Raw genomic sequence first — 25,177 nt, 5'->3', positions numbered from 1 at the left:
TAAGTTTGGCCTCATTAAGGGGCAGTATTTCAATATGAGTAGGAAAATGAGAGTGCCCCTAAACATTTTTAAAGAAAAAAAGCACTGAGTACAACCCCGCATGAAGCATCCAATACTTTACAGAAAGTTTCTGAAACTCCAAGGAGAGACTTTGTGGGGGATCACAGAACTGCAGAAGTGGAGGAAGGGTTGGAAAGCCCAATTACCCAAGTTGCCTTCTGTTTGTAGAACTTTTGAATCCAGCCTATAACTGATTAGGCAGGTATATATGTTTGTTTGTTGTAAGTGTACACACACCCACACCTCAGGGTGGGTGGGTGCTTATATCTACATATTGATTATGTGTAGGCACAAATAGATCCACAACTGTTAAGGAATTGTGTGGCATAGTTTGTGATGAACTATTCAAGGCACAGTTGTATAGTCCCTGGAAATATGTCCCAAGTGATGTAGAATGGAAAGTCTGACTTCGTACGCTCTTCATGCCTATGGAAACCTCAACAGTGAACTCCTGCCATTTCTCCTTGGCTGGTGCACCATGAGCAAGAGGGCATGCTGGGCTGGATTCAGGGGGGGTATTTGATCTATAGGGTCTATAGGGTCCACGGATGCCCCCCATACCTCTAGCACACTCCCACAACAGGAAGAATACTATGTTAGCCTTGGAGTTGATGAAGTGAGTTTCTCTCCTATAGGAACTAATGAGAGAGAAATTGAAAAAGGTAAAAAAAAAAAAAAACCCAAGAACTTTAGAATTATTTAGATCAATTGCTCCTGCCACTGTCCAACTCCTGCTGTGGCTGGCAAGGCTTAGATATGACAGTACTCGGCCATAGATTCTCCCTTACGCTCTACAGTAGCATTCTCTGTTAAACATCTATATAATGTGGAAAATCATGCTGTAGCAGTGTAATCTTAATATTTGAATCAATCATTCCAAAGAATTAAAATGAAAAGTTAAGTATTAATGCAAGCCTACTTAAAAATATATATATAGCAATTATTTTTTCTAGTGACTGGTTCATTGAAATATATTTTTTTCTTATAGTAGAAAGAGTCAAAGAACAGTTGAAACTCTCACTGGAAAACAAGAGTGGCTTGGTGCAAACAGGAGAACTAATAATTGTGCTTGATGGTTTGGTGCTTGAACAAGAATCTCTCACAAACCACAGTTCACTAGTAACCAGTAAGTTAAACTGGGGAAAATAAAATTAACCTTAATATCCCATGGTATAAGAAAGAAAATATCTAATTTTGTTTCTTATTGTTTAGTAGAAGTCCAGCAAAATGGTGATGCTTTACATGAAAACAGAGAAACATCCGCAAGAACCACTTCCAGGTCAGAGTTTTCTTTAAAGAAAACTATTTATGGTAACAGTATAATCACCTTACTAAAATGTCATAAAACTGAATTTGTATTGCAGAATATCAGGTTGCATTTCAGAGTTCAGCTGGGATGTTTTGCAGTAAGAGTAAGAGAGGAAGTGCATTATTGAAAAATAAATCTGCTTTAGAATATGCATTTACTTCGGGGATGGGCATTTACTTTGACTCATTCTACTATGAGAAAGAGATTTTATTTAACTTATTCATCTGCTTATTTTGAATGCATCCAATAATATGCTCTGTAGAGAAGGGCACTCCAACCTTTTTGGACCCATGGGCACATTTGGAGTTGGTTCCACTGTCGAACAGCTCTTACTGTTAGAAGCTTCTTCCTGATGTTTAGTCGGAATCTTTTTTCTTGTAACTTGAATCCATTCATTTGGGTCCTAGCCTCAGGAGCAAGAGAAAACAAGCTTGCTTCAACTTCCACACTACAGCCCTTTAGATATTTAAAGATGGCTATCATATATCTTATTTCAGTCTCCCCTTATCTAGGCTGAACATATCAAACTCCCTCAACCATTTCCTACAAGGCTTGGTTTCTTACCCCTGATCATTTTGTTGTCCTCCTCTGCACACTTTCCAGCTTGTCAATATCCTCCTTAAATTGTGGTGCCCAGAGCTGAACACAGTATTTCAGGTGTGGTCTAACCATAGCAGAATAGAGTGGTACTATTACTTCCCTTGGTCGGGACACTAGACTTCTGTTGATGCAGCCTAGAATAGCATAAGCTTTTTTTGCTGCAGCATACAGTGTTGACTCTACTAAGACCCCTAGCTCCTTTTCACATGTACTGCTAGTAAGCCAGGTGTCCCCTATCTTATATTTGTGCAGCTGTGTCTATCCTATCCCAATATTTTTGACAATTATTCTGAGAAGAATAGGTTGTGAAATCCATATTTCAGGATTCATATAACTAACTTAGTTTTGTGGTGTTCCTTCTTAGCCACAGTATTTCAACTTCCATCAGCTCTGAGATGTCCAGGTTTTTTAAACTAAAGTCTAAGCAGTGTTTCTAAACTGTAAATACTGAAAAAAACTAGTCAGTTTTGTTGCATTTCATTAATTGTCTCAAACCACTCATCTTGGCATTAAGTGCTGTGTATATATAAAAAATAAAAAGTAATACCACAGAATGCAAACATTTCTCTATCTGCTAGCCAACCCACTCCTGCTTTCTCTGCATGATTTACTGTGGGATGTATGTTTATGCACACCCAGCAGGAAAGTAATCAAGTATCAGATTCTTGCAGCCACCTGTTCTGGCTGCAGATCAGTTGGTGATTCTGCTGTGCTGTGAGCTACTTGCACATAAACACTTTTGCTGGCTAGAAATGCTCTGTCCCTTTTCTGTGCTGGAGCTGTGGTAAGGAACATCACCCCCTGTGCATCCAACTCAGAAATGCAGTGGGCTGATAAGGAGGAATAGACAGATTGGTTTCTGTGCTGACAAGGAAGTAAGAGGTTTGTCTTTCCTCTGCTAAACAATTCACTCACCAAGATGGAATTCTATGCAATTATTTGTATGGAATCCCCAGTATCCAATGGCAACCAGGTGAGTAGTTAAATACAAGACTGAATTTGCCACTAAAATGACAGATACTGGAGCTTTCTCCATTGAGTCTAATCAGCTATTATCCAGCATTGTTATTGATAATGTTAGCCGTTAAATTGAAGTTAATTACAGACAAGGCTACTTTGAATTCCCAGTTGGTTAAAAACTTTATTTTCAAATAGCATTTGATAGTTTTATCAGTCAGTGATCTGCATTAGGAAAACTAACTAAATTATAATGTCACTATGAGTGGGTGGAGAAGAGCTGGAATCCATTTAATGACTGTCCAAATATCACTTGCAATCAATGCAACAGAATTGACTGGCATCATATTGCACAATACTTTTATTTATATAGTGTATCTATGAACATGGTGTTTTGCAAAGAATAGATATGAGAGGCTCTTATGTAAAGAGCTTGCTATCTGAAATAGAGATAGTGAAACAACCCTTTTAAGGGTTGAAGACAGGGTACATATGTTATAATATGTGATTATGTCCATTACTTTTGCTTTGGCTTAGTTACAAAAATAAATTGGGAGTGGGATAGTTTTCAGATGCTTCCTGGAAAAGGTGAGTTTTGTGGAGGAACTTGAAGGGAGGTGGTCAAATGAAGACCACCCGAGAGGCATGTGTGATGTTGTCTAGAATTATAAAATGAATACTGTTCTCATCCTAACTAAATTGTTGCAAGTTTTATTTGGGTCCATTAATAATTTTTGTAGGTTTAGCACAAATATGTGTAACAAATATAAAAATACTTATTTTGACAATATTTCTGTGCTGTTTCCAACAGAACAGACAATCAAACACCATCAAGCTCTGTAGTACAGAACTCATTCCCTATACATGCAGTTAATGGAGACAGTGGAGACAGCACACCATCTCCTCCTCATATTGCAAGCAGACCCAAAAATACACCAGCACCAAAACCACTTACAAGCCAGTCTGATGACGTTGGTAAGAATACAGCCTATTCGACTACTTGATTATTATCTTTTTTCAGGGAACTCCGTATTAATTATAGGAAGTAGTGTGCCAGCTAGTCTGGACTATGGCAGCATTTTCATGTATGAAATCAGATGTGGTGCAGGTAAAAACTTCACTAAAAATAATAATTAGTCTTATCGTGTGCTCCCAACTGTTCTTTGGCATGCCAGGACTTGCATTCGGCACCTTTCAGATTTTGCATCAAATGCATGCACTTGTAATTGGTTCCACTCATGAGCTCCCAGCCAGACTAAATCTGTGCTGAAAGTGGGGTTTGTAGTGTCTGCAGATCAGTGGATTTGCACTGACTATGAGCATCTTTCATCTTCATTTTCAGTTTTCAGCAAAAAAATAAATTTAAAAAATCAGCACACTTTGGAGTGCACTCCTGAGTCTTTCCTTTGAATTTAGGTCGCCTAACATCATGACATCAGTGGAGTATGGTGGTTAAGGGAGCTAAGGATCTGTACTGCTACCTCTAACTTACATGTATGTGGTGTTCCATTTCCCCCCTTCGTGCTGCTTCAAATACTGTTCTGAAGAATCTCCTGGCCATTTGAAGCAGCTTTGGGGGAGGAAGAGCTGTTGTGGAATGTGTGCTGAAAGTGAAAGAAGGATGTTTGATTTATTTCTTTACCTACTTTAAATTATTAATCATAAGCAATCTGTTTCTAAGAGAGAGTAAATTATAAAACAAGGCTGTTTGTGATCTCCAGTGTTGCCTATCAGTTGACAGAAGGAAATTGGTCAGTGGAATGTGCAGGGAGGCAATTTTGATTGTCCCCCTGCATCACCCCCCCAAAAAAAACCCTAAACTGCTTTGGAGGGTCCCTCAAGCTTATAAAACAGATGTAGAGGATGCACAGTATGTACAGGGAGGAAAAAGATTTACAGTTGAAAGCTTCCCTTCTGTCAGTGAACAGACACTCCTGAATACTACCCTGTTTATTTAAATTAAGACTTAAATAACCAAGAAAGGCAAACTTAAACTGCTTGCTTGGTACAAACATTCAGATCAAAACAATAATATTTGAAACATCATACATATGTTATCTTTTTTTAATGAATAGAAAGAAACAGTTTTGCCTTTCTAAATTCAGAGAAAGCATTCAACAGTGTAGAATTGTCATACTGCTTTGAATTCTTTTGAAGGATTGAACCAAGAAAAAGCCCACAGAAGGGGGCTGGCAGAAACTGGATTGCCACCCGTCGTTTCCCTGGCAGTGCCCTGAGCTGTTGCTTGGGTGGCTAAAAAAGAAAGTGGGTTGTGATCTCCAAGAAAACACGATTCATTATTAGAAATAGTCATCTTTTGCAATGGATAATTAAACATCTTCTTTGGCAAAGCGATAGCAGTGAAAAGGATATTAATACCAATGCTAAATTTCTTGTTTAAACCTTTACCTAGCAAGTGGTTTCTAAAAAAAGGCTCAATAACTTTGAGGGCGGGGGTCAGGAATTTAACTTTTTGAAATATGGGAACCCTAGTACAAGCTGAAAATAAAATAAAAGGTCTTTCCATCTAAATTTTAAAAAATGTATGACCATGTTAATTGTACTATAAACTGGATTAAAAATCAATAGTTACCAGTGATTTCATTTAATAAGTGCCTATTGGCTATTAGTATTAATATTACTTCAGTACTGTGGGACACAGGTGGTGCTGTGGTTTAAACCGCTGGCAGATCATAAGGTCAGCAGTTCAAATCCTCGTGATGGGGTGAGCTCCTGTTGCTTTGTCCCAGCTCCTGCCAACCTAGCAGTTCAAAAGTGTAGCAGTGTGAGTAGATAGATAGGTACTGCTGCTGTGGGAAGGTAAACAGCATTTCCGTGCGCCAGAGTGGTTTAGTCATGCTGGCCACATGACCCGGAAAGCTGTCCACAGAAAACGCCAGCTCCCTCAGCCTGAAAATGGAGATGAGTCCCACACCCCATAGTCAAATTTGACTGGATTTAACCATCCAGGGGCCTTTTACCTTTACCTACTACTGGAACTGCAGTCTTGTGTATACTTAGGTGCAATTCCCTTCCCCCTCCCGGTCTCATAATACTAGAACTTGGAACTATAAATGGAGTAGAATGTTGGAAGAATCAGGACAAAGGAAAGTACTTATTCACACAGCACATAGTTAAACTGTAGAATTTGCTCTCATGAGAGGTAGTGAAGGCCAGCAGTTTGGATAGCTTTAAAAGAGGATTAAACAAATTCATGGTGGTTATGTTTTGCCTCTACTATTGAAGGCAATATGCCTCTGACTATCAGTTGCTGGGAACTGCAAGTGGGAAGCATACGGTTGTGCTCAGGTTCTGCTTGCACACTTCCCATAATAATAATAATAATAAATTTTATTTATATCCCGCCCTCCCCAGCCGAAGCCGGGCTCAGGGCGGCTAACAACACCAAAATAGTGCGACATTATAAAAACATTATAAAAATTAATTAAAATCAAGATTGATAGCAGCCATAAAGTTTTGTAAAGGTTGCCAAAGGAGGGAGTCAGGCTGCGCCCTAACCAAAGGCCTGGCGGAACAGCTCTGTCTTGCAGGCCCTACGGAAAGATGTCAAGTCCTGCAGGGCCCTTGTCTCTTGTGACAGAGCATTCCACCAGGTTGGAGCCGCAGCCGAAAAGGCCCTGGCTCTAGTTGAGGCCAGCCTAACCTCTCTGTGGCCTGGGACCTTCAAGGTGTTTTTGTTTGAAGACCGTAGGTTCCTCTGTGGGGCATACCAGGAGAGGCGGTCCCGTAGGTACGAGGGTCCTAGGCCGTATAGGGCTTTGAAGGTTAAAACCAGCACCTTAAACCTGATCCTGTACTCCACCGGGAGCCAGTGCAGCTGGTATAGCACCGGATGAATGTGATCTCGCAGCGAAGACCCCGTAAGGAGTCTCGCTGCGGCATTCTGCACCCGCTGGAGTTTTTGGGTCAGTCTCAAGGGCAGCCCCACGTAGAGCGAGTTACAATAATCCAGTCTGGAGGTGACCGTCGCGTGGATCACAGTAGCTAGGTCAGGGCGAGAGAGGTAAGGAGCCAACTGCTTAGCTTGGCGGAGATGAAAAAATGCCGCCTTTGTAATAGCTGCAATCTGCGCCTCCATGGAGAGGGAGGTATCGAAGATTACACCCAAACTCTTAACGGACGGTGCTGGCACTAATTGCACCCCCGCAAGAGATGGGAGCTGCCCCCTCAGTCCCATATCATCCCGTCCCAGCCAGAGGACCTCTGTCTTCGAGGGATTTAACTTCAACCGGCTCCCACGTAACCATCCAGCCACAGCTTCCAAGCATCTGATCAGTGTGTCTGGGGCCGAGTCAGGATGGCCATCCATCAACAGATAGAGTTGGGTGTCATCAGCATTCTGATGGCAGCCCAGCCCAAAACTCCGGACAAGCTGGGCGAGGGGGCGCATAAAGATGTTAAAAAGCATCGGGGAGAGAATCGCACCCTGAGGCACTCATGGGTATCTGGTTGGCTGCTTGAGATCAGGATGCAGCAGGCTCTTTTTATTTTAGTATGTAAAGGATAGCAGTGGCTGCCAATTTGCTACCACACTACGTGCATGTTGAAACTGATGCATAAAGCCATATACAACATGGAACAAGAATACTCCTATCTCATCCCTTATACCACATTGACCACTATGCTTTGCAGGAGAGGGCATCCTGCAGATACTATCTTGTCAGGAGGTCCATTTGGAACCTCCCATTATATATCAGACAGGTGCTGTCTATAGTGGGGTTTTTGTCACATGTTAAAGTCTTTTCTCTTTTAACAAGCCATTTAGGGGGAAACTTTTATCCCAGTTGAGGATATTGGAAATAGTTTTAGCATATGTAATTATTTTATATGTGTTTTTATTGTATTGTGGAAATGCTTTGAGATACAGTTGTACCTTGGTTCTCAAACAAAATCCATTCTGGAAGTCCGTTCAACTTTTGAAAAGCAAGGCGCGGCTTCTGATGGGCTGCAGGAGCTTCCTGCATTCAATCGGAAGCCGCATCGGACATTCGGCTTCCAAAAAAAGTTTGCAAACCAGAACACTCACTTCTGGGGTTGCGGCGTTCGGGAGCCAAAACATTTGAGTCACAAGGCATTTGAAAACCAAGGTACAACTGTAGTTAATAGGAAGCAATTCATAAACAAACAAACTAAATAATAAACTTCTACTACTTAGTTTCGAGTGAAGTAAAAACATTGTATGTGGAGCCTGAGGAGGAAAGAAGAATCTGACTAATACATTTATGAGTCTCATCTTTTTTACACCAGGCATCTAAATGTTGCCTTTTTATTTTTATAATATTTTTATTGTTTTATTATGACATCAATTTTCCTTTATCTTTTAAAATTCAGGATGTAACTTTATGTTGTCAATACAATATGCTCTCTTTTTCTGCATCCCAGTTAATTGTGAGTCAACTATGATGGAGACTGATAATCATTCTGCCTCTGAAACTCTTATGGATTCTGGTGAGGCATCTTCTACATCTGTAGACTGTACTCCAGCTACTGTAGAACCTTCTTTAGCAACAGAAGTTACTAGCAACTCTGAAAGCAACACATCTACAACTGCTCCCAGTGTATCTGCTGGGCTTGATGCTGCCGCTCCCACAGATACTGCATCTTCTAGTACAAGAAGTAATGTAACTACAGAAGCAGCGAAACCAAGAGACTCTTCAACTGTGTCTGGGGAAACTGTAAGGCAACAGCCTGGTAGCAACAGCATAGAACCTTTGCCCCCAGGGTATGTGGGTTTTGTTTTCATTAATAATATAATAATGCTTAGACCAGAAAAGTTATCCTTAGATATAGAAATGTTATTAATTCCCTTAGTTGTCTATTGGACAGGTTCAGGTAACAAAGAGTCTGGTGAACCCTTAAAGACTAACCAATTTATTATGGCATAAACTTTAATGGATTGCTGTCCATTTCATCATATTACATCATGAACACTGAAGTCAGAGGAAAATGAAATTTAGAAAGTACAAATAGTGTATTAGATATGTAACCAAGAGCAGTAATTCACAAAACAATTGTTGATAATACAGACATCCTGGTATTCATAAGCTACTTGAAACTTGTAGTGTTATTAAAATCCATCATCCCAGTTCAATCCACAAGTGATTGCACTGATCCTCTTGATGTATTGTAAGGCAGTGGTTTTATGTTTTAAGTTCTTTTGTTCAAATATTGCCACTTTAAGGTTATTTACCAGGATGGTTAAAGAGTTGTCTCACTAGTTTTTAACTAGTTTTTAAGATTTGTGCCCATTTATTGTTTTGCATAGGGTCTAGCATGTTTTTCCTTTGTAGAATGCAGAAGAGCATTGCTGACAAATGACACATATCAGGTTGGAAGATGAACAGGAGAATGAATGTTCTAGATAACATTATTCAGTCTTGAAATAATGTTGCAGAGCAGACATATGGACAGAGTTTGCATCTGAGTCTGATACATAGTGGTCCTCATTTTCCTGTTTCTTATTGAATTGGATTTAGATTAAGTTAGTTTATCTTAATTCCCATTAAAATCAATGTGTCTTAAGTCATGTCTAACTTGACCTAAGTTCAGCCAATTTTGTCTGGATCTAACCTATTGTATTTAAAAAGCATGACCAAAAGATAGTCAGTGCTTGCAGATGAGTAGAGCAGTGATTGGGAATTGATTTTCACCAGTGGGCTGCATCCTTATATCCCCTGCCACTTGTGGGCTGACTTTGACAATTGTGCACAACCACCCACCTGCTAGCCACCTCAAGTCATAATGACACTAGGTGATTGACAGCTGTCAAAGCTCAAAAGAGGCCACTAGCCTCCAGTCAGCTGACTAGTGGTTACAGCAACCTCCTTTGAAGGTGGACTGTTTGGCAGTGGAAAACACACTTTCAAAGAGGCCTCCTGAAACTGATTCATGATTCATGGTTACAGCAAGCCCATTTGAAAGCCACTTGAACAAAGTAATTTGGATCCAATCCTCCAAATTGACTTCAAAAGGCCTTGATGCAGATGAAAAGTGCTCTTTTTGGAGAAAATGGTTTGAATGGAAGCTGCTTCCTGAAAATGAAGAAAGTGAGCCCCCTTAACTGCATTGGAGCGTTCCTGAAAGGAAAGATTCATTAAGTGAATCTTTCAGAAAGTGACAACACTATTTTATGTTAATGGTGTTTTACCTCTTTTGTATTTTTATAGATGGGAACAGAGAAAGGATCCTCATGGTAGAACCTATTACGTTGATCACAACACAAGAACAACAACCTGGGAAAGACCGCAGCCTTTGCCACCAGGGTAATAGATAAGTTGTATGTTGACTTGCTGTGTGTCATTTTACTTACTAAATACACAAATTGAAATATTTTTTTAGAGGATTGTGTTAGTTATGGAATTTTCTGTGCAATTCCTTAATAAAATAAATGCTTGTACAGTGATACCTCTGGTTGCGAATGGGATCCGTTCCAGAGTCCCATTCGCAACATGAGCAGAACACAACCCGCACCTGCGTGTGCGCGGGTCGTGATTTGCCGCGTCTGCACATGTGTGTGACGTCATTTTGTGCGTCTGCGCATGTGCAACCCAGAAGTAACCCTTTCCAGTACTTCCGGGTCGCCGCGGGACACAACCTGAAAAAAACATATCATGAAGCAAACGCAACACGAGGTATGACTGTATTTAATAATTTTCCTTAGAAGCAGAGATGCAAAAAAATTGCTCACGCATGTATTTTTATTTTTTAAAGACCCATAAATGTGGCCCCTAAGGTACATTAACTCAGAGACATTTACAGAAGACAAGTTCCCCTTTCTTGTTCTTTCTCCCTCGGTCATCCGTGCCCTCTGAAGGGTGAGGGACCCTCCTAAACAATTGGATGTGATGTAGGGCCTGCTGATACAGGGGTGGGGAAGTCACCCAAAATTAGATGGAGGTCTACAGAAGGAAGAGGTGACGGGAGTTGTTTGAACATTATTAATTTAATACTTTAGGATCCAAACTATAGTAAATGATTTTTTCTGTAGTTTTCTTTGCATGTTGGTACTGTAATACTACTGTCCTCTAAAAACTTTGGTATGCAAGTAACTGAATTTTGTCATCTGCTGGTAGTGATAGCAGGAAGCTGGAGGAAAATGCTGAAATGGCAGGGCATACCTTGCTTTTTATCTATTTGTTCTATTCACTCTTCTATAGAAAAGTTCAGATTGCTCTGAGTTAGGCCATACTGCCAGATCTCTGTATTCAAATTAGTTATTTTTTTTGGGATGACTTTCAGCGAGTCTCACCAGCAGCTTGCTCCTAAGTGGAGGGATGAGTAGCCTCTGTATCCAGAGCTTAAAATGGCTCTCATTTAGAACCTATGTAACTATTGATATTATAGCTCTATCAGCGTGTTTCGTGCTTTACAAAATAGAGGATAAATCCATGCTCAAAGGAGCATACAATCTACAATTTGCTAAGGAGGTCGGGATAAATAAGAAGAATATGCATTTCAATTACATGTTTTTACGCTTACAAATGGGATGACTGGCCTTAGGTTTCAAATGCTTTGATTACAAGATTGAGAACTGACTTTGCAGCAGATTTCTCACTTTAGAATTCTGTCATAGACCTTTATTTTGGGGTTTTCTTCTTTGCTTGTAAGGCAAATTTAGTTTGTGCTTATTTTGCATTCTAATTCCTTCCTTTCTTGAGAGAAGAAAATTGCATACTTTTCCTGCGTGCCTGTTTCAGAACTTGCACTGATACCAGAAGAAGCAAAATTCAGTTGTGTTGCTACTGCAGGAGACAGTACAACTAAGATTTAGCATGCACTATTCTGTCACTTAAACTGTTTCAAAAAATGACTTTGTGCCACCTAACACTGGCAGAAACTCTGAGGCAGGTATTTAAGTCTGTGTTTGTTTTCCGATCCCACACTTTATTTTATAATGTTGTAATTAGAAAGAAGAACATTTGAAAGGCTTAGATTTATAAGGCAAAATAATGAAGAAAATGTAGTAAATTATTTTTGCATTTTGACCGGAAAGAAAATAGCTTGCAATGTTTCTTAGGTGGGAAAGAAGGGTGGATGATCGTGGCAGAGTTTATTATGTGGACCATAATACAAGAACAACAACATGGCAACGACCTACGATGGAATCTGTCAGAAACTTTGAACAATGGCAGTCCCAGCGAAATCAACTGCAGGGAGCTATGCAACAGTTTAACCAACGATACCTCTATTCGGTAAATTTACAAAGTTATGAAACATTTGGAGTTCTTGTTTTTCTCTTTGCCTTCCATTAGATATTTGATGCATGTTATATGCAGCTGCATACTGAGACCATGTTATATATCATGGCTGGGTTCAGATGTATTACAAAGCTATGGTTTCTTGATTGGCTTGTTTGGACATTTGTCCATAGCTTCGTAAACCATCGAGTTCTGACTTACTATCTCCATTTGTTAATAATTGTTATTCCAGGTTCCCCTGATTTAGGTGTAATGAACAACTCTGGCTTAATGCTGGGGAGCTCTGCACCAAAGCTAGTGTTCAAGGGGAAGGGTAAGATGACGAAGCAGTGCACATTCGTGATTCTTATAATAAACCATGCAGCCGTTGTCTTTCACTGAGTGGCCACAGACCAAAGTTTGTTTGGGGCTTGGCAAACCTGGATCTGAAACCACAGTTTGAAACCGATTTTGTAGCTGATGTTTTTGGTAATGCTGGTTTGCCATTATGTCTGAATTCAAAGGAGGAATTCCTAGGTGCAGGGTTTCCTGAAGACCTACAGTGCCTCATTGCTAAGGCTTAGTTTTAGCTTTGAAATTTGTGTTGTTGTTTTTTCATTTGTGTCTTCAGAAGTAGCAAACTGGTTGGAGATAGTCATAAGTTAGTTTCACATAGATTGTTCTGAAATTAACGTGAAAAGTCAGCTTCATTTATTTGAACATGAACAAAGTGCAACTAAACTTAGTCTTGTCCCATTCCTTTTGCAAGCTGATTATGTTATGAATCTATCTGAAGAAGATTAATAAACAATAATAGAACTGTAGCCAGTGTGCCAACTTTTCACTGAAGTTCACAGTGCAGAATCTCTGTGGAGATCACTGTGCTTTATGGACAATTCTGAACTGTTTTTATTTAAATCTAAATTTCATGAGACAACTCTCTTGCTTAGATTGTATTGATATTCCAAATTATTTAAACTAGGTGTATACCTTTCTGAGATGCATTCCTCAAATCTCAAAATGTTTATTCGGCTTTACGCCCATCATGAAACACAACACAACAAAACAAATCAAATAAAACTGCGGACTCGTACAAACCACAAGTAGTATAGCACAGTTCACAACTCACAAAGACAGATATTAGCCATTCATAAGAAAAGCTTAAGATTAAAATTAAAAAAATTTAGGCACTACACTAAAATCAATATCTGATGTCATTATAGAAAATTCTTATAACTATCAATAATCAGATGCATTCCTTCCCCATGTGCAGATAACCATGTGGGTTTAGAAGAGCAGAGGGTGATTGATCTTGAGTATATATATTGTTCTATGGTGGGTACCCACAACATTTTACAAAAAGTGGAAAAGCCAGCTGATCACCTTCTTGTACAAATGCAGTCCAGATTTAGTCTACTTGTGTTGGCCTCAAACATGGGGAGTGTTCTACCTAGTTAGAAGCAAAGTTATCAACAGGCCACCTGCAATAAAAAAGAGATGAATTACAGTAGACAAGGAGATGACACCTTCTTTCTATATCACCTTCTCTGTGAAGAAAGCTTGCAAAGTGAATAGTGCTACCTGTCACAGAGCACATGTTCTGCCTGTCTGTTGTGGAGAAAGAAAGAAAGAAAGCCACCTGGAAATCTGAAGCAGGGAATGGTAGGATAGAAAGGATGTAATTTTTTTAAAAATAAATCATTTAAATTTAGTTGTGAAGAGCAGCTTGTTAAATATAGAAATAGTGTTTTTTAGACATTAAAAAATAATAATAATAATTTATTGCATATTTTGTCTTATGTCTTCACTAGGCCTCAATGCTGACTGCGGAAAATGATCCACTTGGTCCTTTACCACCAGGCTGGGGTAAGAAATATAAATAGCTTTGTGAAATAGACACCTATTTATAGTTAACTTTGCTTTAAATGGTTCATTTCTATTACAGAAAGGAGAGTTGATTCAAATGATAGAGTGTATTTTGTAAATCACAACACAAAGACAACACAGTGGGAAGATCCACGGACTCAAGGGTATGTTCATGTGTGTTTTCTATTCATAAATCGAAGCTAAAGTAGGTGTAAAGTGATTGGGGTTTTAAAGAAATATATTACGTTTATATTTTCAGCTTACAAAATGAAGACCCCCTCCCTGAGGGCTGGGAAATCAGATACACCAGAGAAGGTGTAAGATACTTCGTTGATCATAATACACGAACAACTACCTTCAGTGATCCTCGTACTGGTAAATCCTCTGTGTAAGTGAGATGTTGATGGAGATTATAAAATATTTGCATTCATAGTACATAGGAGTAATAGTTTTACTGTTTAGGTAGTAGGCAGTGGATATCTTATGAATTTTGGTGGTGGCTAATTGATTCAATATATACATGGGTTGTTTAAGGTGTATATGAGTTACACCTTAATGAGGTGTGACTCTTTAAGCATTAGATGATATTTTAAAACTGACCTTGAAGCATGAAGCATGTATGCTGCAACCTTTCCACTATATCTGAAGGAAATCTACAAAACTGCTGAGGAGTTGAAAGTGTTGTAAAATCTTAATTTTCTGCTTAGTAAATTTATCTATATTTCCTTACAGAAATAAAGGACCACAAATTGCTTATGAACGCAGCTTTAGGTGGAAGCTAGCTCATTTCCGCTACTTGTGTCAGGTAATGCTGATCAAATGATAGTGTAAACTTCAATTTGCATTTTGTATTTTTTAAATTTGCATATTTTATTTCATGATTTACTGTCTGTTTGTAGTCAAATGCTCTTCCAAGCCACGTGAAGATCAATGTATCCAGACAAACATTGTTTGAAGATTCCTTCCAACAGGTAAGACAATGTTTACATTATCAAACCTGGTAACTAAAGTAAAAACTGTATAGTGAATTTGCTTCATCTTAACATTGTTATATGACAAAGGAAATTTCATATTTTAAACCTCCGTTAAAGCTGTAAAATGTTAGAAAGCTTTTGACTTTTGAAAATTTGAATAGCTAGATTCTTTCCTAACAAAATCTTCACTCACCTAGTGTCTAGTAGGAAATAATTTGTGTAATTAGTCTGTATAGGACTGAGTCAACATGTGGGAGGGCTTTTCATTTCAAGGAAAGGATGTTCTGGGGCTAGATAAACTGAGGGAAAATATTTGCCTGTCTGTCATGTGGAGGTGGGAGGAAGGAACGATTTCCACATTGTCTAGGCAGTGTTATATTTTGAGAAAATGTGGAGCATTACTCAGTTACCTGAAAGGGATAAAAACAAACCCATCTTCATAACCGAGTGTGTGGAGCATTACCCGGTTACCTTGGTAATATAGATGTTTCCTCCCTCTTCACAAATGCAGTGCTGCCCCATTTTCCTTCAGAGATGATGCTATATAGACATCATTGACTAATTCACCATTTCATGGATTGCATGATCCATAACTGGCTGGGAGCATGTACAGTTACAAACGCCTCAGGTTACAAACGCTTCAGGTTACAAACTCCGCTAACCTGGAAGAGTTACCTCAAGCTGAGAACTTTGTCCCAGGATGAGAACAGAAATTGTGTGCCAGCGGTGCAGCGGCAGCAAGTGGCCCCATTAGCGAAAGCACGCCTCTAGTTAAGAACAGTTTCAAGTTAAGAATGGACCTCCGTAATGGATTAAGTTCGTAACTAGAGGTACCACTGTAGTAAGAGAGAAGAAAGTGACATCTGAAAAACTGTAGAGAGGGAACAGAGTACCTGCAAATTAAAAGAGGCAGAAAAAAGATACGTTGGGAGAGTTAAACACCCCTTAAATTTTTAATGGATAAATTTGTTTAATTCTATATAAAACCGCACCAAATTGTATCAAAATTCATGTGTAATATATTCTACGAAGTTGTTTACTATTTTGCCTTCAACATTACTTTTGTTTGCATTCACCAATTTGTATGCAGATCATGGCTTTAAAACCCTATGACTTGCGAAGACGATTGTACGTTATATTCAGAGGAGAAGAAGGATTGGATTATGGTGGCTTAGCTAGGTAAATTATTAAGAATTTCTCTTGAATTTTTTCATGTATGTATTTATTGACTAGAAACCTACCTTACTCCATAACTTTATGGAGTATCTGGAGAAAAAAAAGAGAGGTGGGTTATTGAAGTTGCCTGCATGATACAAAACTAAACTAGAAACTGTGCTGGTAAGAGACTGCTTTAACAGTTTTCTTATGAGAATATGCTTGCTTATCAAGGTTTCAAGTGTAGTCTGGAAAAAAATCGTAAAGGGGAAAGTGGAGAGGCTTGACATTTAAAATGTAATGAACATGATGGGAGCAAATGATTGGGGAAATTGAGATGGTTCAGCATTCCTTTTTCTGTGACCAAAACAACTTGGAGCTTTCCCCAAGGAAGTCTCTCCTCTCATAATCTTTGGCAGCAAAGGGGCTTTCTAGGTTTAGGATGAGGTGGCTGAGAGGAAATACACAGAGTTCACGTCTCCCTTCTCAGTGGCAAATATTTTCTTGAAGCCCAGTCCTCAGCAGTGAAGAAAAACTGCATGCATACTAGGTTTATTCAGAGCAGTTTTATGGAATAGCAAGGGGCTTTTCCTCTGCAAAGGTAGGAGGCATATACCATGGGAAAAGACTCTTAACTGGACAATTGGGCAGCTTCCGAGAATTTCAGCATATATATATATATATGGATGTTGGAGCTTTCAAGTAGATTGTATCTGTGCACTATACCCTAAATTGTGATTAATCTTAACTTTGGTAAATAAGATTCATAAATTATGGCTTGAAGTCGGATTGTTTTAGTTAACTGTGACTGCCATTAGACTGAAGCAGCATCAGTCACTTCCATGCTTCTCCCAGCTGTGCTGATAGGAAGAGTGTGAGAGTCCAAGGCTCATTTGGGCCCATTCCCATGACAATAAGCCATGTTTTATTGTTGTGTCCAAATGAGGTCTGTGCATTTTCTGGGTGCAAAGGGGAATCTCTGCTGTGAGCATGCAGCACACTCTTGAAGTGGGGAAATTGATTTTAATTGAATGTATGAGACAGAAGAGAGGGACACGAGTGGCACTGTGGCACAGAGCCTAGGACTTGCCAATCAGAAGGTCGACGGTTCGAATCCCTGTGATGGGGAGAGCTCCCATTGCTCGGTCCCTGCTCCTGCCAACCTAGCAGTTCGAAAGCACGTCAAAGTGCAAGTAGATAAATAGGTACCGCTCCGGTGGGAAGGTAAACGGCGTTTCTGTGCGCTGCTCTAGTTTCACCAGAAGCGGCTTAGTCATGCTGGCCACATGACCCGGAAGTTGTGCGCCGGCTCCCTCAGCCAATAAAGTGAGATGAGCTCCACAACCCCAGAGTCGGCCATGACTGGACCTAATGGTCAGCAGTCCCTTTACCTTTACCAATGAGACAAAAAGTTGTTGAACTCAGAAATATATAAAAAAATCAGAATTGGGAAATTCTGGCAACAGCCAATGGAGGATAACTCCAGATTATAAAGACTTCCTAGAAAAAAAGATAAAAACTGTTATTGGGTGATTTGCCATTTTCTATATGTTAGTAACTTGGGGGATCAGATTAAGGTTGCAAATATTGAAATGTTGGGCCACATGACTTCAGGGCTTTTTGCTTTTGTGTATTATATAATACTGCCAAATCAAATATTCATGTATTACTAGACAGTTGAATGCCAGGTTGGGAAAGAAATGAAAGAAGTACTTTGAAAGCTCTTCCTGCAGGTTTTCACCCAGCAATGGGAAACCACTTTTTTCAGTTTAAAGCCATATTGTCTGTTCAGCTGGGTGATTGCCTGCAGTATATTGTTTCAAAGCATTCTTCATTACCTTTGACATAAGGCTGTATCTTATATATTTAATGTCAATTTTTATGAATGCTTGGAGACACCAGTGTTAGATTTTTGTGTTTTATTTATTGTAAATTTTTGTAGAGAATGGTTCTTCTTGCTTTCCCATGAAGTGCTGAACCCTATGTACTGTCTATTTGAATATGCTGGAAAAAGCAACTACTGCCTACAGATAAATCCAGCATCAACAATAAATCCAGATCATCTTTCATATTTCTGTTTCATTGGACGGTTTATTGCCATGGTGAGTTTGATCATTTTTTGTTTCAAGCTGTATGTTTTTCTTTCTGGAGTGTTTCGTATTTGAGTACACATGGCTGTCTGTCATACTTGGATTTCATTCACCAGCAATTCAATCAAGTATTTCTCTGAATGGTTATAACAAGCATGTGAAGAAGAGATTGGTACATTTTCTATCATTGTCCTAGACTCTAGGACCCAGAGGTTGAGTTCATTTGTTTTTTAAAATATGTTTTGCTTATTTAAAAAAATGTATATACCTCTTGATTGTAAAAAAAAATCTCAGTGGTTTACAAAAATAAAAAAAATAAAAATACTACCACTAAAAATAATTAACAACAGTTTAAAACGTTCAGAAAATTAAAATCAGCAATAAACTAAAAGCATAATTAAAACACACATGAACATTCTAGGTATCAGGGTAGACATTTCTAAACAAAAATGTTTTTAGCACTGAAAAAAAGCACAGGGAAGGTGCCTGCCTGATATCAACAGGCAGGGAGCTACAAACTGTTGGTGCTGCCACACTAAAATACTGATTTCTTACAAATGTGGAATGGGTATTACATGGCATGTGTAACAGTAGTTTCGCAGGTTGAAGCAGTCAAGTAAGCGTTTATGGGGTAAGGAGATCTCACAGCAAACTGGTTCCAGACCTTTGGAACAAAGGCTTTTTAGAGAAGTTAAAGAACCACGTACCTTCTTCTGGGCATGATTCATTATAATTTAATATTGATAAAGACCCAGCATTATACTAGATGCAGTGGTGCATTTGAATTTAAGAAGTACTCGCCAAAGTGAGTGAAGGCATAATGGAATGACAAAAGAGATTCAATGAAAGTGAAAAGCAGTGCATATTGTATTTTTTTTTTTTTTGGCAGAAGAGACCAAATATATTTACTGAGGCTTCTAAATTAAATTATAAATTAATTGTAATTACCTAGCAATGAAATATTGGGGTCAGAATTGAAAATTTGCTGAAAATATCAGCCCAGTATGCCACATCAGCAAAACAGGAATTCATAGTGCATTCCTATTCCTGTCTTCTCAGATAAGTGTATGTAGGTATTGCAGCTTCAGTGTAAGGAGGTTCAGTCGTACCTTGGTTGACGAATGCCTTGCGATTCAAACGTTTTGGCTCCCAAACACCGCAAACCTGGAAGTGAGTGTTCCAGTTTGCGAACGTTCTTTGGAACCCAAACGCCCGGTGCGGCTTCCGATTGGCTGCAGGAGCTTCCTGCAGCCAATTGGAAGCTGCCCCTTGGTTTCTAAATGTTTTGGAAGTCGAGGTACCACTGTATAAGGGAAAGGCTGAAAATAAAAGAGCAAGTTTGTTGCAGTTACGCAGCTCTGTAGTGCCACCATATTAACAAAACTAGTCTGAGTGCCCGATGTCAGAGTCACTCACAATTAACATGTGTTTAACTTAAGCAATCTCAAATTTATGCATTTGGAAGACTGGCCAGTTGAAATCACACAAATTAAATGCATGGAAGGCGGAGAGCTTAAACTCTCTTTTTGTGCAGGGTTTTCCTGGCATGGAAATAACTTTTAAACTCTCCGCCTTGCTTACCAGGCTCTGGGAGGCTCTCATGAGATCTCAGATGGGTCCAGCAGAGCCTAGTAAGCAAGTCTGAAAGCTTACAAGCTCTCTGCCTTCTTGTTGCAAGAAGTTGTTTTGACTATTTCAGCTTTACTTGCTATCCCCAGAACATAATTCCCACATAAGATGCAAGTGATCTGTGCAGTAAATGGAAATAAAGGAACCAGAGGGATTGAACAAGTTCCTTAAATGCTTAAGGAATTGGACATTTAGCTTAGGAACATGGGGCAAATCCCATAGAGCAGGGGTAAATAACCTGTGGCTTTACAAAATTTGTTTAGCATCTATTGTCTTTGGCCATGTGAGGGCTTATGGGAATTATGAGTCCAACAATATCAAGAAGGCCACAGTTTCCCTACTCCTACTACATTTTTACATACTTAGGAATAATATGCAAATTGGAAAAAAGCAAATTCATAATTGCACTATGGAAATGAGAAATCACACAATACTGTATAGAAAATGTGTTTTGTAGCATTCCTTTGTTCTAATCTACTTAAAAGATTTGACTAGGAAAGAATCTTTGATAATTTCTCTGGAGCTTCTTGGGACAATCTGAAGGCCCCCTGGTGGCAACATGTTGAATTTGCATTATGTAATCTTTCTCTCTGCATTTGGCAGCTAATCACGTTTATGTTCCTATGCACATTCTTATAACAGAACTCTTTCATTTTAAAAGTTATCACCGTATTTATTTTTCATCTCATTCATTCTCTTCAGGTTAGACACCTCAATGTACTGTATATCCTTAATTGGCCAAACTTTATACTGTACTGAGTAGTAGACTCATCTAAATAATTCATGTAATGAGAATCTGGCTGCAAGACTTTGATGTGCTCTGCTAGTTTAGTCTGCATTTGAAGGGATATTACTCTGATAATGAGAATCATGTTATCTTCTGGTTTATTGATTTAGAGTGTTTATTTCATTGGTATTAGTTTCCCCTAAGATTACTATTTTCTATAAACAGTCACCACTTTTCAGAGTGATGCACCTGAAGCTGAAATACTGAATTGTTGTTACTTAAATCCTTAACAGGCATTGTTTCATGGCAAATTCATTGATACTGGGTTTTCCCTGCCATTCTACAAGCGCATGTTAAATAAGAAACTCACAATAAAGGATTTGGAATCTATTGATACTGAATTTTATAATTCCTTAATTTGGATAAGGTTTGTAAATCTTTTCAGAAGTTCACTATTTTTTCTGTCATATTAGTAAAGTGATTATATTTCATTTATCTTTGGTTAATTTTTCTCTTTAGGGACAACAACATTGAAGAGTGCAACTTAGAAATGTACTTCTGTGTTGACATGGAGCTTCTAGGAAAAGTTACCTCGCATGAGCTGAAATTAGGAGGCTCAAACTTACTTGTAACCGAAGAGAACAAAGAAGAATACATTGGGTACGGTGCATATATATATATTTTTAAAAAGACTGTCAAACATTTTTCTTGTAACTTTTTCATCACTAGCAATGCAGAATTTCACATTCTGTCAGCAGGGGGAAGCTCTTCCCTCCACAACCTTCTGTGCACAGGGGTGGGAGGGACCTCTGTAGGGTTCGAATACTCTGTCAAGCAGAATGGGATGAGGTGTGGGGCCCAGGAGAAATTGCCCAAAGTTTGACAGCAATATATCTGAGCAGAGCAAGTATTGCTGTTTAATAGGTGAGCGGAAGATGGAACATCAGGTAGTATTAGTCTTTAATTAGTATTAGTACTTTCCTGATTTTCAAAGTGAAAGAAATGTGGGTAGATAAACGAATACATGCTACTATAAAAGTTCACTAAAGATTTCGGCAGAGTTTTTCATAACGTTGTGCAAAGGATATACATACATATGTGTGTGCATAAACACATACCTGCATGTATACATAAATGTGTTTCATTTGTGTGTGTGTGTGTGTGGAGAGAGAGGGGGGGGAGAGGAGATCTTGTATTAGATCTCAAAGGCTTGCTTTTGAGATTGCTTAATGTGCATTTTCTCACAGAGCTTTCATAGTGAGAGTCCAGCAGGTGGCGCTGTGGGTTAAAGCCTCAGTGCCTAGGACTTGCCGATCGAAAGGTCAGTGGTTCGAATCCCTGCGGCGGGGTGCGCTCCCGCTGCTCGGTCCCAGCGCCTGCCAACCTAGCAGTTCGAAAGCACCTCCGGGTGCAAGTAGATAAATAGGGACCGCTTACCAGCGGGAAGGTAAACGGCGTTTCCGTGTGCGGCTCTGGCTCGCCAGATGCAGCTTTGTCACGCTGGCCACGTGACCCGGAAGTGTCTCCGGACAGCGCTGGCCCCTGGCCTCTTAAGTGAGATGGGCGCACAACCCCAGAGTCTGTCAAGACTGGCCCGTACGGGCAGGGGTACCTTTACCTTTACCTTTAATACATACAAAAAATTTGGATAGACGTCCATCTAGAAGTATTGTAAGAGGATATATGAGACTGTTCTAGTTACAATGCTAAAATAAATAAATCTGGAGTTTCTGGAGCTTATACAAATGCGGAATTAGTGTAGCAGAGTAGAATGTTTGCAGCTTGTTTTAAAATAAAAGATTCCACTTTTAGAACTCTAAACTTTTGTTTCAGCCTAATGGCAGAGTGGCGGTTTTCACGAGGAGTACAAGAACAAACCAAAGCTTTCCTTGATGGGTTTAATGAAGTTGTTCCCCTTCAGTGGCTGCAGTATTTTGATGAAAAAGAGTTGGAGGTAATTTTGATTCAAATTTATTTTTTAACAAGAAATTTGTGGTGCAGTGGTTTAACTGGGCAAGAATCTCTGATACTAACATAATAAGAGGAAAAATAATATGAGCAAATTGTTATATCTGTGTTTGACTAAGGCACAAATAAATAGGCAGGCCTCAAAGTGCTGTGAACATTAGAAAACTTTTAGCTTTCATATTCAGTATGTTCACATAATTAAAGAAGAAACATAATTAAAACAAAATAATTAAAAATAATCTCAGATGAGGAAAACATAGAGAAATATATAGATTTAATTACAGGTATATCAGGTATTAGGGACGCGGTTGGCGCTGTGGTCTAAACCACAGAGCCTAGAGCTTGCCGATCAGAAGGTCGGCGGTTTGAATCCCCGCAACGGGGTGAGCTCCCGTTGCTCGGTCCCAGCTCCTGCCCACCTAGCAGTTCGAAAGCACGTCAAAGTGCAAGTACATAAATAGGTACCGCTCCGGCGGGAAGGTAAACAGTGTTTCCATGCGCTGCTCTGGTTCGCCAGGAGCGGCTTAGTCATGCTGGCCACATGACCCGGAAGCTGTACGCTGGCTCCCTCGGCCAATAAAGCGAGATGAGTCGTCCGCAACTGGACCCGATGGTCAGGGGTACCTTTACCTTTACCTTTATATCAGGTATTGCTCTTTGAAATGCACATATGGTTGTACATTCTCTTGCATTTTGTGACTCCAGTACATCTCAAAGCTGCTCCACTTTTCAGCAAGCAGATTATACAGTTTCTGCCTTCCTTCACTCATATAACTTATTGACCATATGGGCTGTCTCCCTGATTCTTGCTATGGAATCTTCTAATGTGGGAGTAGCAAATACACACACACACACACACACAGAGAGAGAGAGAGAGAGAGAGAGAGAGAGAGAGAGAGAGAGAGAGAGGATCTTAAGCTGCTACAGTGCTAAATCATGTGGTCTTTTTACAGGTCATGCTTTGTGGCATGCAAGAAGTTGATTTGGCAGACTGGCAAAGGAACACTGTTTATCGTCATTATACAAGAAACAGCAAGCAAATAATGTGGTTCTGGCAGGTATAATATATTCTTGTGGAAAAAGTCAGCAGATGTGAAATTATTACACATTGGTACAGTTTTTATTTTAGAAATAAAGCCAAAGTTTCTTCCTGGGATTCTGTGTAGCTTCCTCCTGGAAATTAGTACAGTGGTACCTTGGTTTGCAACCGCTTTGGATTACAACAGTTTTGGATTAAAACCACGTCAAACCCGGAAGTGTGTGTCCCTTTTTTTGGATTACAACCCATTTGGATGGGGGGAGGCCTTAGGTCACAACCTGTTTTGGTTTACAACTGGACCTCTGGAACGGATTATGGTTGTAAACCAATGTACCACTATATATGGCCTTAGCATTACAGCCTGGCTTAATTAGCTTTTAGCATTTTCTGGATCTAGGCAGTAGAAGTGTCTGGCACACAGTTTTAACTCCCCAAGCCTTGATTATATTCTAACACTTATTGGATCCAGGAATTTAGAGAGGTCCAGCACCCCTGAGCTCATAACACTAATTATATAAACACATATTTGATGTATTTATTCTTATTTGCTTTGGGATGTTTCATGGGAAGCAATTCAGAAATGAAATGAAATGAAATGAAATGAGGAAACCAGTTTTAAAATGTAATGCAAAGCTCTAAAACTATAGGAGTTTGCTTGGTTTGGGAAAGTTGGGATCATGTGTGTAAGTGAAATGTAATTTTTAATAGGAATTACTTCTGATAGTGGTAGACAAGCACAAAGTTAGCTCTTAACCAATTGACATTTCAAAGTAATAAAATAAACTTTAAATTTCTGTTAGTTTATAAAAGAAGCTGACAATGAAGTTCGCATGCGACTGATGCAGTTTGTCACTGGTACTTGCCGATTACCACTGGGCGGATTTGCTGAACTCATGGGTAAGAAAACATTATAATACACTGCAAAGTGTGTAACACACAGTAACATTCCCTGGTCCTATTAACCTTCATTTTCTCCCAATTATTGGAATATGGTATCATTAGTATCTACCCTGCTGTTAACAAAAATACCCTTTAAACCTTTAATTTTATTTTTTATTACTCAGGAAGTAACGGTCCTCAGAAATTCTGCATTGAAAAAGTTGGCAAGGAAACCTGGCTACCAAGAAGTCACACATGGTGAGTTGTTGTAACAGAGAGTTCCTTGTTATCTTACATTTTGTTCTATAATATGCTTCTTTAACATCATTCTTCGCAGGGGTTTCTTACCTTTTGGGGCTCAGGGACACATTGGGAATTTTCAAAGTGCTGTGGGCACCATCTCTTGCTTCTATCCCCTATTCTACAGATCACACTCCCTACCCCAACAGATAGTAGTAAGTGAGTGTGCGCACACGCATTCTCTACTTTTCCATAGGGTCTCAGTGAAAATTGGACCCAGTAGAGTTAAAAAGAGTTGTCTTTCATTTGCATGATTTTCGCATGCAAAAAACCTACCATCATATTGAAATTTACATTGAGTAGATAGCATAATAAAAATCACAGATTTATTATTATTATTATTATTATTATTATTATTATTAATTAGATTTTTATACAGCCCTGTATCAAAAGTTCTCAGGACAGTTCACAAGATAAAAGCACAAAT

The 25,177-nt window shown here is 39.2% G+C and overlaps 1 protein-coding gene across 2 annotated transcripts in view; it reads left to right on the top strand.

Annotated features, from left to right (window-relative positions):
• WWP1 (WW domain containing E3 ubiquitin protein ligase 1) overlaps positions 1-25,177 on the top strand; it is a 46,368-nt gene that overhangs the window by 19,862 nt on the left and 1,329 nt on the right. The window contains exons 5-23 of one of the 2 annotated variants that reach the window (XM_081919704.1): positions 1,049-1,186; positions 1,276-1,339; positions 3,738-3,901; positions 8,330-8,669; positions 10,114-10,209; positions 11,964-12,138; positions 13,935-13,989; positions 14,069-14,153; positions 14,249-14,377; positions 14,722-14,794; positions 14,889-14,960; positions 16,054-16,142; positions 18,061-18,220; positions 20,858-20,991; positions 21,084-21,224; positions 22,398-22,518; positions 23,486-23,590; positions 24,372-24,468; positions 24,636-24,708. In XM_081919704.1, coding sequence (XP_081775830.1) covers positions 1,049-1,186; positions 1,276-1,339; positions 3,738-3,901; positions 8,330-8,669; positions 10,114-10,209; positions 11,964-12,138; positions 13,935-13,989; positions 14,069-14,153; positions 14,249-14,377; positions 14,722-14,794; positions 14,889-14,960; positions 16,054-16,142; positions 18,061-18,220; positions 20,858-20,991; positions 21,084-21,224; positions 22,398-22,518; positions 23,486-23,590; positions 24,372-24,468; positions 24,636-24,708 — 2,311 coding nt within the window. Of the gene's footprint in view, positions 1-1,048; positions 1,187-1,272; positions 1,340-3,737; positions 3,902-8,329; positions 8,670-10,113; positions 10,210-11,963; positions 12,139-13,934; positions 13,990-14,068; positions 14,154-14,248; positions 14,378-14,721; positions 14,795-14,888; positions 14,961-16,053; positions 16,143-18,060; positions 18,221-20,857; positions 20,992-21,083; positions 21,225-22,397; positions 22,519-23,485; positions 23,591-24,371; positions 24,469-24,635; positions 24,709-25,177 lie in introns of both variants that reach the window. The other variant, XM_081919703.1, reaches the window with a different exon arrangement.

This window comes from Podarcis melisellensis (assembly GCF_964234715.1).
Source record: "Podarcis melisellensis genome assembly, chromosome: 7".
Lineage (NCBI taxonomy): Eukaryota > Metazoa > Chordata > Lepidosauria > Squamata > Lacertidae > Podarcis > Podarcis melisellensis.
Note: the sequence above shows the minus strand (reverse complement) of the source record. Positions and strands in the feature narration are given on the sequence as shown.